This window comes from Patella vulgata, chromosome 4 (assembly GCF_932274485.2).
Source record: "Patella vulgata chromosome 4, xgPatVulg1.2, whole genome shotgun sequence".
NCBI lineage: Eukaryota > Metazoa > Mollusca > Gastropoda > Patellidae > Patella > Patella vulgata.
The window spans coordinates 53,134,417-53,148,062 of NC_065882.2; the positions used below are offsets into that span (position 1 = coordinate 53,134,417).

Sequence of the window (13,646 nt, forward strand, 5' to 3'; positions counted from 1 at the left end):
CATACTGTTAGTGTTCTGCTCCTAAACTGGGCTAATGAAGACGGGCCCGGGCAGCGGCGCTACGGCCTACTCTTATATTGAATTCCAACTGCCAAGGGATCTTTTACGTGCACGACAATGTGTATACGGGACCTCGGATTTCGCCCCATCCGAACGACTAGACAGCTGTCCTTGCCAGGCCCTCCGTCCTGCATCACTGTAGGAAAGATTATACGAACCCCAATGCTATTAAAAGGGGCCAAGATTGAGGATGATTTAGCATCTGTCGCAGTCGAGTACAGGTGACGGCAGGTTTAAAAAAGTTCAATTTGTCCCATGATATTATTTAGTTAACAACTATTTTCCGATCATAACGACCCTAAGGCATTGTAATAGTATCAAGTGATTCCCAATAATATTGAGTGTTAATAATGTTCCTTTAAGCGCATTTATTTCTCTGCACAATTAAGATAAGTTTTTAAAAAAAAACCACATCATCTTGATTTTCTGTTCGTGTATATTTATATCAAAATATTATGGTTTTGATAAGAAAAAAAGAGTTATCGTAATGCAAACCAGCCGCAGGGTACATTTTAATCTCTTATCTGATGAAACTTCAGTTATGTTTAGTAGTACTTAATATTTTACATTATTATGGTTTTAAAATATTGAAAAGCAGAGAAGCTACGGAAGGCTGCACTTCGGCTTATAACACATCCAAGTTGATTGTTGGTCTCCGCCTGCATGGTAAACTGGATTCTGTTCAAGTGATCTAAATAGATTGATTTTGAACTTGTATTCATCCGCTTTTCAGCGATTTCTCTGGTAACGTAAGTCATCAGATTATTGGTGCATGGAGAACTTAAAAGTTTATCAAATATTGTTTCTAACGTGTTGTTGACCTTCATCAGTTTTTATACGCCCGCATTTTCATGTGGACGTAGATTGTCCTCGCCCCACAATTGTTTGTGGACACTCGATAGGTCACAATTTCTATCTGATTTCAACGAAACTTGAAATATAGGTTTATCTCCCTAAGATCTCGGTTCCTTTCGATATTGGCATGGCCCCTGATTGTATGAAAAATCGCGTTTTTAGCTTGTTGACCCTATAGAGGACACAATTTTTATCCGATTTTGTTGAAACTTGGGGGGGTTGGATGGCTGAATGGTTAGCGTGCGCGCGCTGTATCAAAAAGTCTGTCATTAAGTCGACTGGCGTGGTTTCGAATCCCCGGTTGTACGTGGCAAGGAGAAGGGTCGCCTGTCCAACCTCGTGGGTTTTCTCCGGGTCCTCCGGTTTCCTCCCACTGCTTAAGACCCCTACGCGCAAGCGAATTATGTAAATAAAATTAAACCATATGTTAGTCCCGAAATGACCTAGTTTGTGTCGAGTGGACGTTAAACCCCATTTCTCTCTCTCTCTGTCTTGTTGAAACTTGAAATGTAAGTTTATAACCCAAAGATCTCGGGTCCTTTCGATATTCGCGCACATCAGACCGTAACTTCCTGAATTATGGTTGTACGAAAAATCGCGTATTTAGCTTGTGGACCCTATAGAAGTCATAATTTTTATCTGATTTAAAAAACCGTTTTAATATATCACCGTTACACCCTAAAGATGGTTGAGTTCAAATTTCGTGAAAATTGGCCCAAAACTGACAGATAAAATGGCCGCCCAGCGTTCTCAAATAGCGTAAAAAATATGGTATACCAAGGTTGTGAACTCTTTAGAGATCACAATTTTCTTCTGATTTTGATGAAACTTGAAATGTAAGTTTGTAACCCAAAGATCTCGGATCCTGTCGATAATTGCGCATATCGGACCGTAAATTCCTGAATTATGGCCCCAGATTGTACGAAAAATCGCGTTTTTAGCTTGTGGACCCTATAGCGGTCAGGGGGGTTGGATGGCTTAGTGGTTAGCACGTGCGCGCTGTATCATTAAGTCTGTCATTGAGTCAACTGGCGTGGTTTCGAATCCCCGGTTGTACGTGACAAGGAGTAGGGTCGCCTATCCAACCTCGTGGGTTTTCTCCGGGTCCTCCGGTTTCCTCCCACTGCTAAAGACCCCTACGCGCAAGCGAATTAAGGAAATAAAATTGAACCATATGTTAGTCCCGAAATGACCTAGTTTGTGTCGAGTGGACGTTAAACCCCATCTCTCTCTCTCTCTATAGCGGTCATAATTTTTATCCGATTTATCCGTTTGATATCACCGTACATAATAAGGATGGTTGAGGTCGAATTTCGTAAAAATCGGACCAAAACTGACAGACAAAATGGCCGCCCCTCGTACTCAAATAGCGTAAAAATATGGTATATCAATGTTGTGGACCCTCTAAGGGTCACAATTTTCTTCTGATTTTGATGAAACTTGAAATGTAAGTTTATAACCCAAAGATCCTGGTTCCTTTCGATATTCGCACATATCGGACAGTAACTTTCTGAATTATGGCCCCTGATTGTACGAAAAATCTCGATTTTAGCTTGAGCCCATAGAGGTCATAATTTTTATCCGATTTAAAAAAAAACGTATTATTATATCACCGTTAGACCCCAAGGACGACTGAGTTCGAATTTCGTGAAAATCGGCCCAAAACTGACAGACAAAATGGCCGCCGTTCGTTCTCAAATAGCGTAAAAATATGGTTTATCAAGGTTGTGGACCCTATAGAGGTCACAATTTTAATCATATTTTGATGAAACTTGAAATGTAAGTTTATATCCCACAGATCTCGGTTCCTTTCGATATTCACGCATATCGGACCGTAACTTCCTGAATTATGGCCCCTAATTGTACGAAAAATCCCGTTTTTAACTTGTGGGCCCTATAGAGGTCATAATTTTTATCCGATTTAAAAAACCATATAATTATATCACCGTTACACCCTAAGGACGACTGAGTTCGAATTTCGTGAAAATTGGCTTAAAATTGACAGACAAAATGGCCGCCGTTCGTTCTCAACTAGCGTAAACATATGGTATATCAAGATTGTGGACCCTATAGAGGTCACAATTTTTATCCGATTTTGTTGAAACTTGAAATGTAAGTTTGTAACCCAAAGATCTCAGTTACCTTCGATAATCGCACATATCGGACCGTAACTTCCTGAATTATGGCCCCTGAGTGTACGAAAAATCTTTCTTTTTAGCTTGTTCTCTATCCATCTCTCGAAAATGTGGGCGTATCCTGCCTGGCAGCCGCTGGTTATCCGATTCTGATGAAACTTAAAACATATCTTTATATCCCAAAGATCTCAGTCCCTTTTAATATTTGCGCATTTCAGACCATAACTTTCTGGATTATTGCCCCTGATTTTACAAAAAATCCCGTTTGTTTTTAGCTTGTTCTCTATCCATCTCTTGAAAAATGTGGGCGTATCCTGCATGGCAGTCGCTGGTTATATGCCCACATGGAAATGTGATCGTATACTGCCGCTGCCCCATTCCGTCCGCCCGTCCATTATACAGCTAGAATATCTTATGAACGTTCTACAGACTACATCAGTGCCATCTTACGGACGCTGTAAAGGCTAAATGATCATTAGATTGTCGTTAAAGTCATACACTGGGTTAATGTTCACGAGACGAAGAGGCGTATTTCCGAATATTACTATCGGAGTTACGGCTCTCTCTTGATTACAAAGAAAATCCCGTGGGTACATCTGATTATACACATCGTTTTTGTTTGCGAAAAATCCTGTTAACTTTCAACGATTTCTGATAACTCCAAGTAAGACGCAACCCAAAAAGAGACTAAAATTTGGAAAATTAAAATGTAATTATTATTTTAAGAAAATAAAATTCAGCTGGTCAGTTTTACATATAAAAAATAAAATGCATCCATATCAAGTTATACAAGCCGTAACAAGCTTCGCTCAACCTGCAAATTTTGCACTACTGGATTGTCACTATATTAAGAAGTTACAAAATCTCAGAAGGTGCAATTTGATTATCAAAAAGTATATTTGTGTTTATCAAAATCAAAATTCAAAGAGTAAATGTAATTTTCTGGCTCCACTCGGCTGTCTTTCTTTTTTTTTTTTCTTTCTTTTTTTTTTTTTTTTTTTACATCCTTCGTCGGATTTAAAATACAGATGTGACGTCATCCTTTGATGTTGGCGTACCATTATTTCAAAAAATGGTACGGGCAATGTTCCAAGCCTACTAGTTGCATATTGGACACGTGTGATGTATTTCATTGAAATGCACGTGCTGGATAGTGTCTGTATTTTAAGTTGTTTAATGGTCTGGTGCAAGACATTGCGTAATATATAGATATTACCCTCGTGCTATCGCACTGGTACAATATCAATATATTACTTAATGTTTCGCACTGAACCATTAGTGTGGCACTACGGGGTAGATGTGACTTTCCCGGTCACGGACTCCAAATAAGAGATAGGCTGTGACAGTATCGTCTATGACTTTGTTCGACTTCACGTTGTGGGATCAATTATTTCAGTCATCAATTTTTATATAACAAATACAGCAAACTACAAAGTTATGATAGTACTTTTCGAGTTATTAAATTATCCACGGTTTAATATCCTTCCTAACTCAGATCTAACGGCCTAAACGTGACAAGAGCCACATACTTCTGGCTAGTTCTACATAAGGTTCGCGCTAGGATGATGTGTTCACCCTAGCCTCTAAGCCGAGGAGGCTATGGGTATGTTCCCCTGAGCTCTGAATGATGATCTTCCCTACGGTCTCGTCATGATATCTGAAGGTAAATCAAACCATATCTCTCCTATATAGATATTATAATGCGACATCTATTAGGGCGGGACAATTACCATTTGTGGGTAATTGTTTCGTATAGGCACCGTTTTACGTCAACACTATTCTAGTTAATTGTACTAATCTGTGCACGAGATAACTGGACTATAGTACCCTACTTCCAGCAAAGGATACTGGCATAACTGTCGGCGAGTTAGTCTAAGATAGTAGTAGAATAATGCAAGCTACTTCATTACCCTAGTTTTCGTCACACATCATGTAGGTAAAGAATTTCTATATTAAACAGAACACCTTTCTTATAACTAAAATAAACCCTACAGTGAGAGGCGTAGCCGTGAAATCTATATTTAGGTGTGGGGGGGGGGGCGCAAATGAAATTATATAAACTGTTGACAATCTGTGACGCCGGAGGCACGAGGCTGCGCAGTAGCCGATGTAGCGCGATAGGGAGAGTGTGGGAGGGTCGCCCTTCCACTGGGGGGGGGGGGGCACCCCCATAAATTTTTTTAAAGTTTCAGTCTTCTGTAAACACAGTTTTGGCAATATTTTACGGGGTTAAACTAAAACATCACACCAATACAATGTTTATCATGTTTAAGTCGGGGGGTGCCGTATTCATATTTTTTTCATGACCTTTACATATTGAATGTTACGCTTGAGTTATGAACAACACGACAAAGAGAGTTTAGTAGGGGGATTTTTATGAGGAGGATCCAATTGAAACAAAACTTGATCACATAACTTTAGTTTATGAGGATGCATATTTGACAATCACCTTGTTAACTACAATACTATATACATATACACATTGACATTTACAAGAAAGTTGTATAGATATTTAAAGTAATTTGTACATTTTGTGTATTATAAATGGATTTCAAAAAGTAAACACGTGGGTCTCCATCTCCATGGTAAACTGGGTTCTGCTAGCTTATCTGTTTAGGTGATCTAAAGAGATATTTTCAGATTGATTTGGAATTTACAGTGATCATGTTCATCAGACTAAACTGCCTGTTGATTTTCAACGATTTCTCGGATAACGTACGTTATCAGATTATGTTTCTAATGTGCTGTTGCCCGTCATCAGATTGTATACGCCCACATGGAAATGTGATGGTATATTGCCGTTTCCCCAGTCCAGCCGTCCATTATTCGTCCACAATTTCTTCTAAACTTTCTACAGACTACACTTTCCATCTTGTGGACGCTCTAGAGGCTAAAGTGGTCATTCGATTGACTTGGAACTCGTACACTGGGCTAATGTTCATGAGACGAAAGAGCGTTTCTCCGAACAATATTATTGGGGTTATGGCCCTTGATCACAAAGAGAAATCTCGTGGACGCTTTAAAAACAAGGTTTCCATATGATACACTAACACAACGTATTTTTCACGAAAAATCCTGATGACTTTCTACGCTTTATGATATCCCCAAGTAAGTACACAATCTCAAAAAAGAATAAATTTGGAAGATTAAAAGGGAATTATTATTTTACGAAAATAAATATTCGACTCGCTCTGTTGGCCAGTTATACATATAAGAAATAAAATGCATCCACATCGAGCTCCACTCGACTGCCTTTCTTTACTAACATCCATTCGTCGGATATATTAGTCTTAATATAATGTAACAGATTTCCCTATTTAATTGACTTAAAAAAGTTTTAAAATTACCATTCCTCAGTTCGACAATACTTTAGTTTGTATCGAATTTTATGACAGCTTTAAGTTTAATAATTACGTGAAGATTGCTTTATTTGGGTCAAACAAACGCAATTATACAAATTCAGTGTATCGTGATCTATACAAACACTGGCAGTAATTATATAGCTTGACTTAGTAAACATCCCATATTTAAACTAAGAACATCACGATTTGTGAAATGGTGTGTTGAATAAATGTAGGATCAGACATCGTTATAAGGCAATGTTATTATAGATTGACAGAAATGTAATCGCTAAATCTAATCAGACACCGATGCCAATTAAGTCCTTAAACCTCACCTGGGAACCCCTTCTTTTGGGTGAGGAAAGTTCTACCAGGGAGTCTGTTTAATACGTATGATTCAGAAATATGTCTTAGAATTAAGATAGTAAAATTACATTTAGTAATGTTCACTAGTATTTGGCACCTAAATTGTAAATGACCGAAAGAACTTTGACGATTAATCGGTCAAATTATAACAGGTAAAAAATATAACAAAATAGCTGAGATTAATAATTGGGGTGCATAAACGGCATCTTTTACATAAATATATTTAATAATAGCAGGTATAGCCATGAACCGGAAGTAGCATAACCCCGGAAGCGATAGGTCATGCAACGCCACCAGGCCTATGTTACTGCCCGTTACGAGCTACCCCTGTACACTAAATTTCAGCCATGGTACAGCCCTACTGTATCCACCAACCCACGACAGACAGACAGAAATGAAACGAGATGAAATGAAATAGGGTTTAACGTCCTACTATTCTGCCCTGACTGGGCTAATGAAGACTGGTATGACGTATACACCACAGTGTGTAATAAGGGGAATTTTGCATAGACAGTGACTCTTTTACGTGCACATCGGTTTCTCGTTCCATCCGAACAACTAGACAGCTGTCCTTGTCAGGCCCTCCGTCCTGCACCACTGGCAAACGGAAACCACGTCGGACAATCACGATTAATTTTCTCGACCATCACCTGGAGCGAACCCACGAACTCCAACAGACAGACAGACAGACAGACAAACGACAGTCACCACTAATAGTATATAGAAGATAGATAATAATGGCCTTGTTGATTAATCTGTAAAATGCGCCTTTAAGCTATTAACACGTTCAGTCAACCGTGATTATGTTTTCAGCCTCCCCTTTTCTTTTATTAAACTCCTTTACAATATAACCCAGTTAGTTAGTAAACAGTTGTAGTGATGACTCACACACTGAGTTGGCCACATTAATATACGACATACGTACTTCGTATTATACGGGATTTACCTACCATCTCGACAATATAAGTATATAGACTTAAGCACATTTTGGAGTGGACATTTTACCGCTTTCCTAGTATTTTTATATGTATGACCTCGACTGAACCCAGAAGGGGAAGATTATCGTCACAACAACGCAGTGTAGATTCGAGTGGATTGTTGATATTTTCAGTAAATGTAAAGTTTTCCAAAAATGTAAGTAGCTACAATAATACATTATAATGAGTTTGATATATAGTATTATGTGAGGGTAATGGCAAATATATATTCTATGTCCATCGTTTCAACACTTATTTCAGAAATAAGTAATGAATGTTACATTGCTAAAACATAATAGCGGTGGTGGTATACAGGATGACGACAATATAATATATCAATAAATCTACAGTATTACATTTAAATTTGGGACAGAGTGAGCGGTTCTGTCAATCTTGGTTGTAAAATTCTATGTACATGCAATAGTTATAATGCCAAAGACGGTAGATGGAGACTAAATACACGTATGTACTCTAATCACGATGTATATAGACTATTGGTGATTAAAACAATAATATTATAAGTTGCACACTATCCATTCGCTTGAATTGTATCAGCGTTTAAAATAAACAGGTACGTGGTTTGGAAGACGGCTAAATTGAAAATATGAAAATTGAAGACTCTAAAATAAATGTTCGGCCAATGTATACGTCATTTCAACACCAGTTAATAATTGAAGACTCTAAAATAAATGTTCGGCCAATGTATACGTCATTTCAACACCAGTTAATAATTCTAAAGTTTATCATGTATTAGACAGGAGACTAATAATAGGGCAGATCCGGCTACTTATTAAATAGAGCAGAATAAAGGGGTGCTTGAATAACAAGAGAAACTATAGCATATTTTATAGGTTTTAAATTGCCCATCCTAGAAAATATAATAACGAACTTGTAAATCCTAGAAGTCTACGGGCGATATTTTAGTAAACCCGTGCGTGAGACTTACGCGTCACTTGCGTGTGTTCAAAACCGTAGAAGATCGCAGACCGGCCGTAACTGTGCCTGTACTGTTTACAAAACTTTTATCCGGTTTCTTGCGGCCGGTCTGCGAGCCACCAAACCCAACGGCCCATGCGTGTCCAAAACACGTAGGCCCTACGGCAGGATGTGAGCTTGGCTTAATTTAATAACTGTTCACGATTGAGTGACCTGTTTTGTACGCAGACAGTTATTATACTTATCCTTTTATCCATAGGTTCCGTTTGAATGAACATTTAATAAAATGTAACATAAAATACATTCCCTTTGGTATCTTTTATTTTTGTTTCCCAACTATTATTTGATACTAATTTTATGAATGTCACGGATTAAAATATACATGTATAAACAAAATTAAAATATGTATTTACATTTACAGGAATATGTTGGAGAAAGGCATATGTATAGTGATACTATTAACATTTATTATCTCGATACATTCAGTACATGGGCGAAACTTACATCGATATAAAAGACAAAATTTTAACTTTTCCATGAACACACCTAAACCGTCAAATAATTCACAAAATTTCAACGTTTCCATGAACACCCCAGAAATGACAAATAATGCATCCTGCGAAGATAAATGTATGGCTTCGTCTGATTTCTGTAAAAATGGCGGAACGTGTTCATTCAATCCAAACCTGTGCTCCATAATTTGTAGTTGTTCAGATGAATTCACTGGAAGTACATGTGAGACACGGAAGCAGAATAACCCAGATTTCAGCAATAAAGCATGGGCTTGTTCCTTCACAAGGTGTATTAATGGAGGAAAGAAGGTGGATACTGATACTGAATGTTACTGCAATTGTACGGACGAGTATACCGGCGGAAGTTGTGAGACAAAAAAAGCTGATATTGCAACGTTGGGTGTCAACGCTACAACTGGTACCACAACTACACTCCGACCAGAATCCGAGAGAATTTGTGATGGATTTGAGTGTTTTCATGGCAGATGTAATGTTGATGAAGGGAAATACACGTGTGACTGTGATAAAGGGTACATTGGAAATTACTGCACCGAAAAGTGTTTAAAAGACTGTGTACATGGCGGCTGTGGTACTAATGGCACCCACGAGAAATGTGACTGTTACTATAAATGGACTGGAGATTTGTGTGATGAAAGAATCCCAGAAGGTAAGTGTTCAACATTCACTTGATAGTTCTCTTACAGCTTGTATCGTTGTCCAGGTGTTGTACTATAGATAGTTGTTATGTATTACACATCCCTTCGGCACATACCAGCAAGTATGGAAAAATATAATAAATACCCTTAAACGTTAAACCCGATTCCCATATTTACCTTTTCCATGGCATTGCCTTCTCTCAGCAAACACATAATATGAAAGCTGTATAAAAACCATTATGATTATTTAATAAAATATATTTCATATTATTTCATAATTAATCTATATTTCGGAGAAGGCACATCTTTTTCAATGACTGCGATATAATAATGATTTCGAGCATACTCTCTCCAAAGTTTAGAAAACTTACTTACACCATATATTATACTTTTATTTTTTTCTTAATTTTATTTTCAGTATCTAATGCTTGGGTATGGTATACTGTTGGTGGATGTGTAGGCGCTGTCCTCGTTTTGTTTTTGGTGTTTATCGTTCTAATATACTGGATGTGGAAGAGAAGAGAAATTATAGCCATGAAGATCGTCCATTTCTTCCAACCAGTGGAAGACTCGGGTAATGCTAGCTTTACAATGGTTTTGATTGACTGATTTATATTAAATCTTTGAATTTTTTATTGTAATATCTAGTCAATTATGTTCGGTGAAATACGCTTGAACAGTCAAAATTGAACTTCAGTCATTTATGTCTGCTTAATCCATTCTACATGTTTTTTTTTTAAATTATTATTATTGTGTCGTTTGTAAATCAGCCATTACATATTGTCATGTAGGATAAGTTTTTCTTTGTGCATTACAATTGGTGACCGAAACCATAGAATACACGACTCATGTACTGATTTCAAAATGTTCATTATGCCTTAAATATTGGATATTAGGATCCCATAACAACATCAATATAAATTGAAATGGACTAATATTGAATTTTAATTCGTGTTTATAATATCGAAATATATGGAAAAATTACAGGTTTAGCTCATTTAATCGTTAACTTCATTTAAAACGTCCTTTACTTTGCAGATGGGATGTTGTTTGATGCCTTTATCTCCTACAAATCACATCCAGACGACGAAGAATTTGTTCTAAAAACGTTATTTCCAAAACTTGAAAAAGAAATGAATTTTAAACTTTGTCTCCATTTCCGAGATTTTGTAGTTGGGGAGAGTGAGTATAGTATATTTATTCATAATTTCCTCGTCAATTCAAATCCTATTATTATTCTTATTTCATTCTTGTTTTGTCTTTATTCAACTCTGTATTCTACACAAGCGGGATGTCGCTATGTCAAACTCAATTCCCTCTATACAATCACTGACTGGTGGAATGCCAGGTTGGTGAGTTTTGTGACTATTGGATTCTTGTGTAATCCCCAGTAGTTCTTATGAAGCGCAATTCTGTCAGGGCCCTGTTGTTTTAAATGTTTTAATCACGTTTCGTTTTGTTAGTCGAGATATTTTAAAACTACGGTTGAGAGCAACCAATTGAAATCGCGAGTCTCAAATATGTTACTTTATTATTATTATCCCCAGTGGATGGAGGAGTAACATTGTTATTGAATTTATATATATTTCCTTTTCAGCCATAGCCAACAATATTCTATGGGCAGTTCAAAATAGTAGACGTACGGTGCTGGTTATTTCTCCAAATTACTTAGACAGTGAATTCGCGCGTTTTGAGTATCAGACGGCACAGGTTGAAACATTGAGACTACGACAGAGGATCATCCCTATTATGTACAAGGATGTTCAGAGCAAAACAGACAAAATGGACAGAACACTAAAAAATATTTTGGAAACAATAACCTATATAAAATGGTCCCCAGAAACTAACGAGAAAGAAAACGGTAAATTTTGGAAACGCTTAGTCCTATCACTCCCAAAACGAAGTGATGTGGAAGGAAGTTCTAAAAGCTCTAAATCGCCCGTCGTCTCTGTGATATCGACCAACAACGAGTCCAGTCAATCATCCGATTCAAGCGTTCAATTCCCCTCGTACAAAAAAATGGATAAGCTGGAATCTGAGTGGACTAATCTAAACGGTATATCCAAAATCAGCGCATAAACAGCTTCTTTGTATTTCTCAAACTTGTTTGTATATGGGAACAAAAGATAGAAATCCCCACTTGCATTCAATGGTTTACAGTGTATATGTAACAGTCCGAAAATCTGCTGGAATCTGCTAACACTACAACCATCTTTCCATAGTTTAAAAAAACGGTCCTACAGCGTTGCAAAATATGCACACTATACCCTATCTAAGTAGACCACACCACCATAAGTCTTCAGACTGACGATGTAGTATTATAGTTATATTTAAAATACAGATGTGACGTCATCCTTTGATGTTGGCGTAGCATTATTTCAAATAACTGTACGGACAATGTGTCAAGCGTACATTATTTATACTAGTTGAAATAATGGACCCACGTGACGTATTTGACTGTAATGCACGTGCTGGATAGTGTCTGTAAGTTGTTTATTTTAACTGCACATGACATAAATCCATAACCTAATTGGTGCAATGATCACTATTTCAAAAATCTTGTCTTTTGTCATTGTGTTGATATAGACTTAAAGCACAATTCATTCAAACGCAATGGTGGACCATACACTGCCTAAATACCGCCTAACAAAACTGTTGATTTTTAAAGAACATTACATAACAATATACATGTATATAACTGCAGCTAAGGTAACTCTCCAAACCTTTTTTGGGTATACTCTTTATTATAACGAGATTAATTTGTATATAATTATTTTCACATCATGTTATCTATATAATTTTGTTATGTTTGTAAATAAATTGTTATCGTTGATAGTTTTTTTTCTAATTATTTTACTGAAAATATTATCTTAAACGGGTATCTTTTTGAGTTGATGAAGGTTGTCTATTTGATGAAATTTCATATTACAGTAAGTCCAGTTACAGGAGACCAAGAACTACTATGCAGGCTATACAACTTGTTCTATCGCTATTCGGGAGGGCGGGGTGTCTAATGGCTTAACGCGCGCGCTTTATATCATAAGGTCTATCAAGAGGCAAAGTTTCATACTACAGTAAGTCCAGTTACAGGAGACCGAGAACTACTTTGCAAGCTATACAACTTGTTCTATCGCTATTCGAAATAACCCGTCAGATAAAATAAAAGTTTCATTAATAATCTAAAATTGCTCAAAATAACAGAAAACTTTTCTTAGGGGCGTCCCTCCAGGAACCAATCATTGCCGAAGTTCATCTTTGCATGCTTGTTTCTATCTGATGACAGACGCGTGTGCGAAGGATGGGCCCCCGCCCGGTCACTTTCCTGATGCGGGAGGGCGGGGGTGTCTAATGGCTTAACGCACGCGCTTTATATCATAAGGTCTATCAAGAGGCAAAGTTTCGATCCCACACTTGTACGTGACAAGGAGTAGGATCGCATATCGTTTTATCTAGCCCCTTCGTTTGCTCCCACAGCTCAAGATCCCTGCGTGCAAGCGTACTATCGTTTTTTCGTTCCCTACCTCCAAACTTCCGTCCTGTCTGGACATCATATTTAATGACCATCAAGCCGCGTTAGTAATACGTCGTGTTGTGAAGGCTTGATGAGAATGCACAATTTACTACGGTTCGCCTGGGTTTCCTTTGTCTAGAACTTAGAAGTCACTGGAAAAGTACCCTCTCTTATAAACCAACAGACATTGTTACTCGCGGTGGAAATTTCAAGAGTGGTCAGCGCATTTCTTACATATAAGCGTTTGATACCTAATCCTTTAAAGTACCTGACTTTAAAATGCATATCAAAAGAAAC

At 37.5% G+C, this 13,646-nt stretch overlaps 1 protein-coding gene across 1 annotated transcript; it reads left to right on the forward strand.

Annotated features, from left to right (window-relative positions):
* The first annotated feature begins 7,604 nt into the window (after positions 1 to 7,604).
* On the forward strand, positions 7,605 to 12,673 carry LOC126817692 (uncharacterized). The gene is made up of 5 exons (XM_050544806.2): positions 7,605 to 7,891; positions 9,092 to 9,849; positions 10,257 to 10,412; positions 10,877 to 11,020; positions 11,436 to 12,673. Coding segments are annotated over exons 1-5 (1,542 nt in total). The 5' UTR covers positions 7,605 to 7,889; the 3' UTR covers positions 11,918 to 12,673.
* Positions 12,674 to 13,646: the final 973 nt, after the last annotated feature.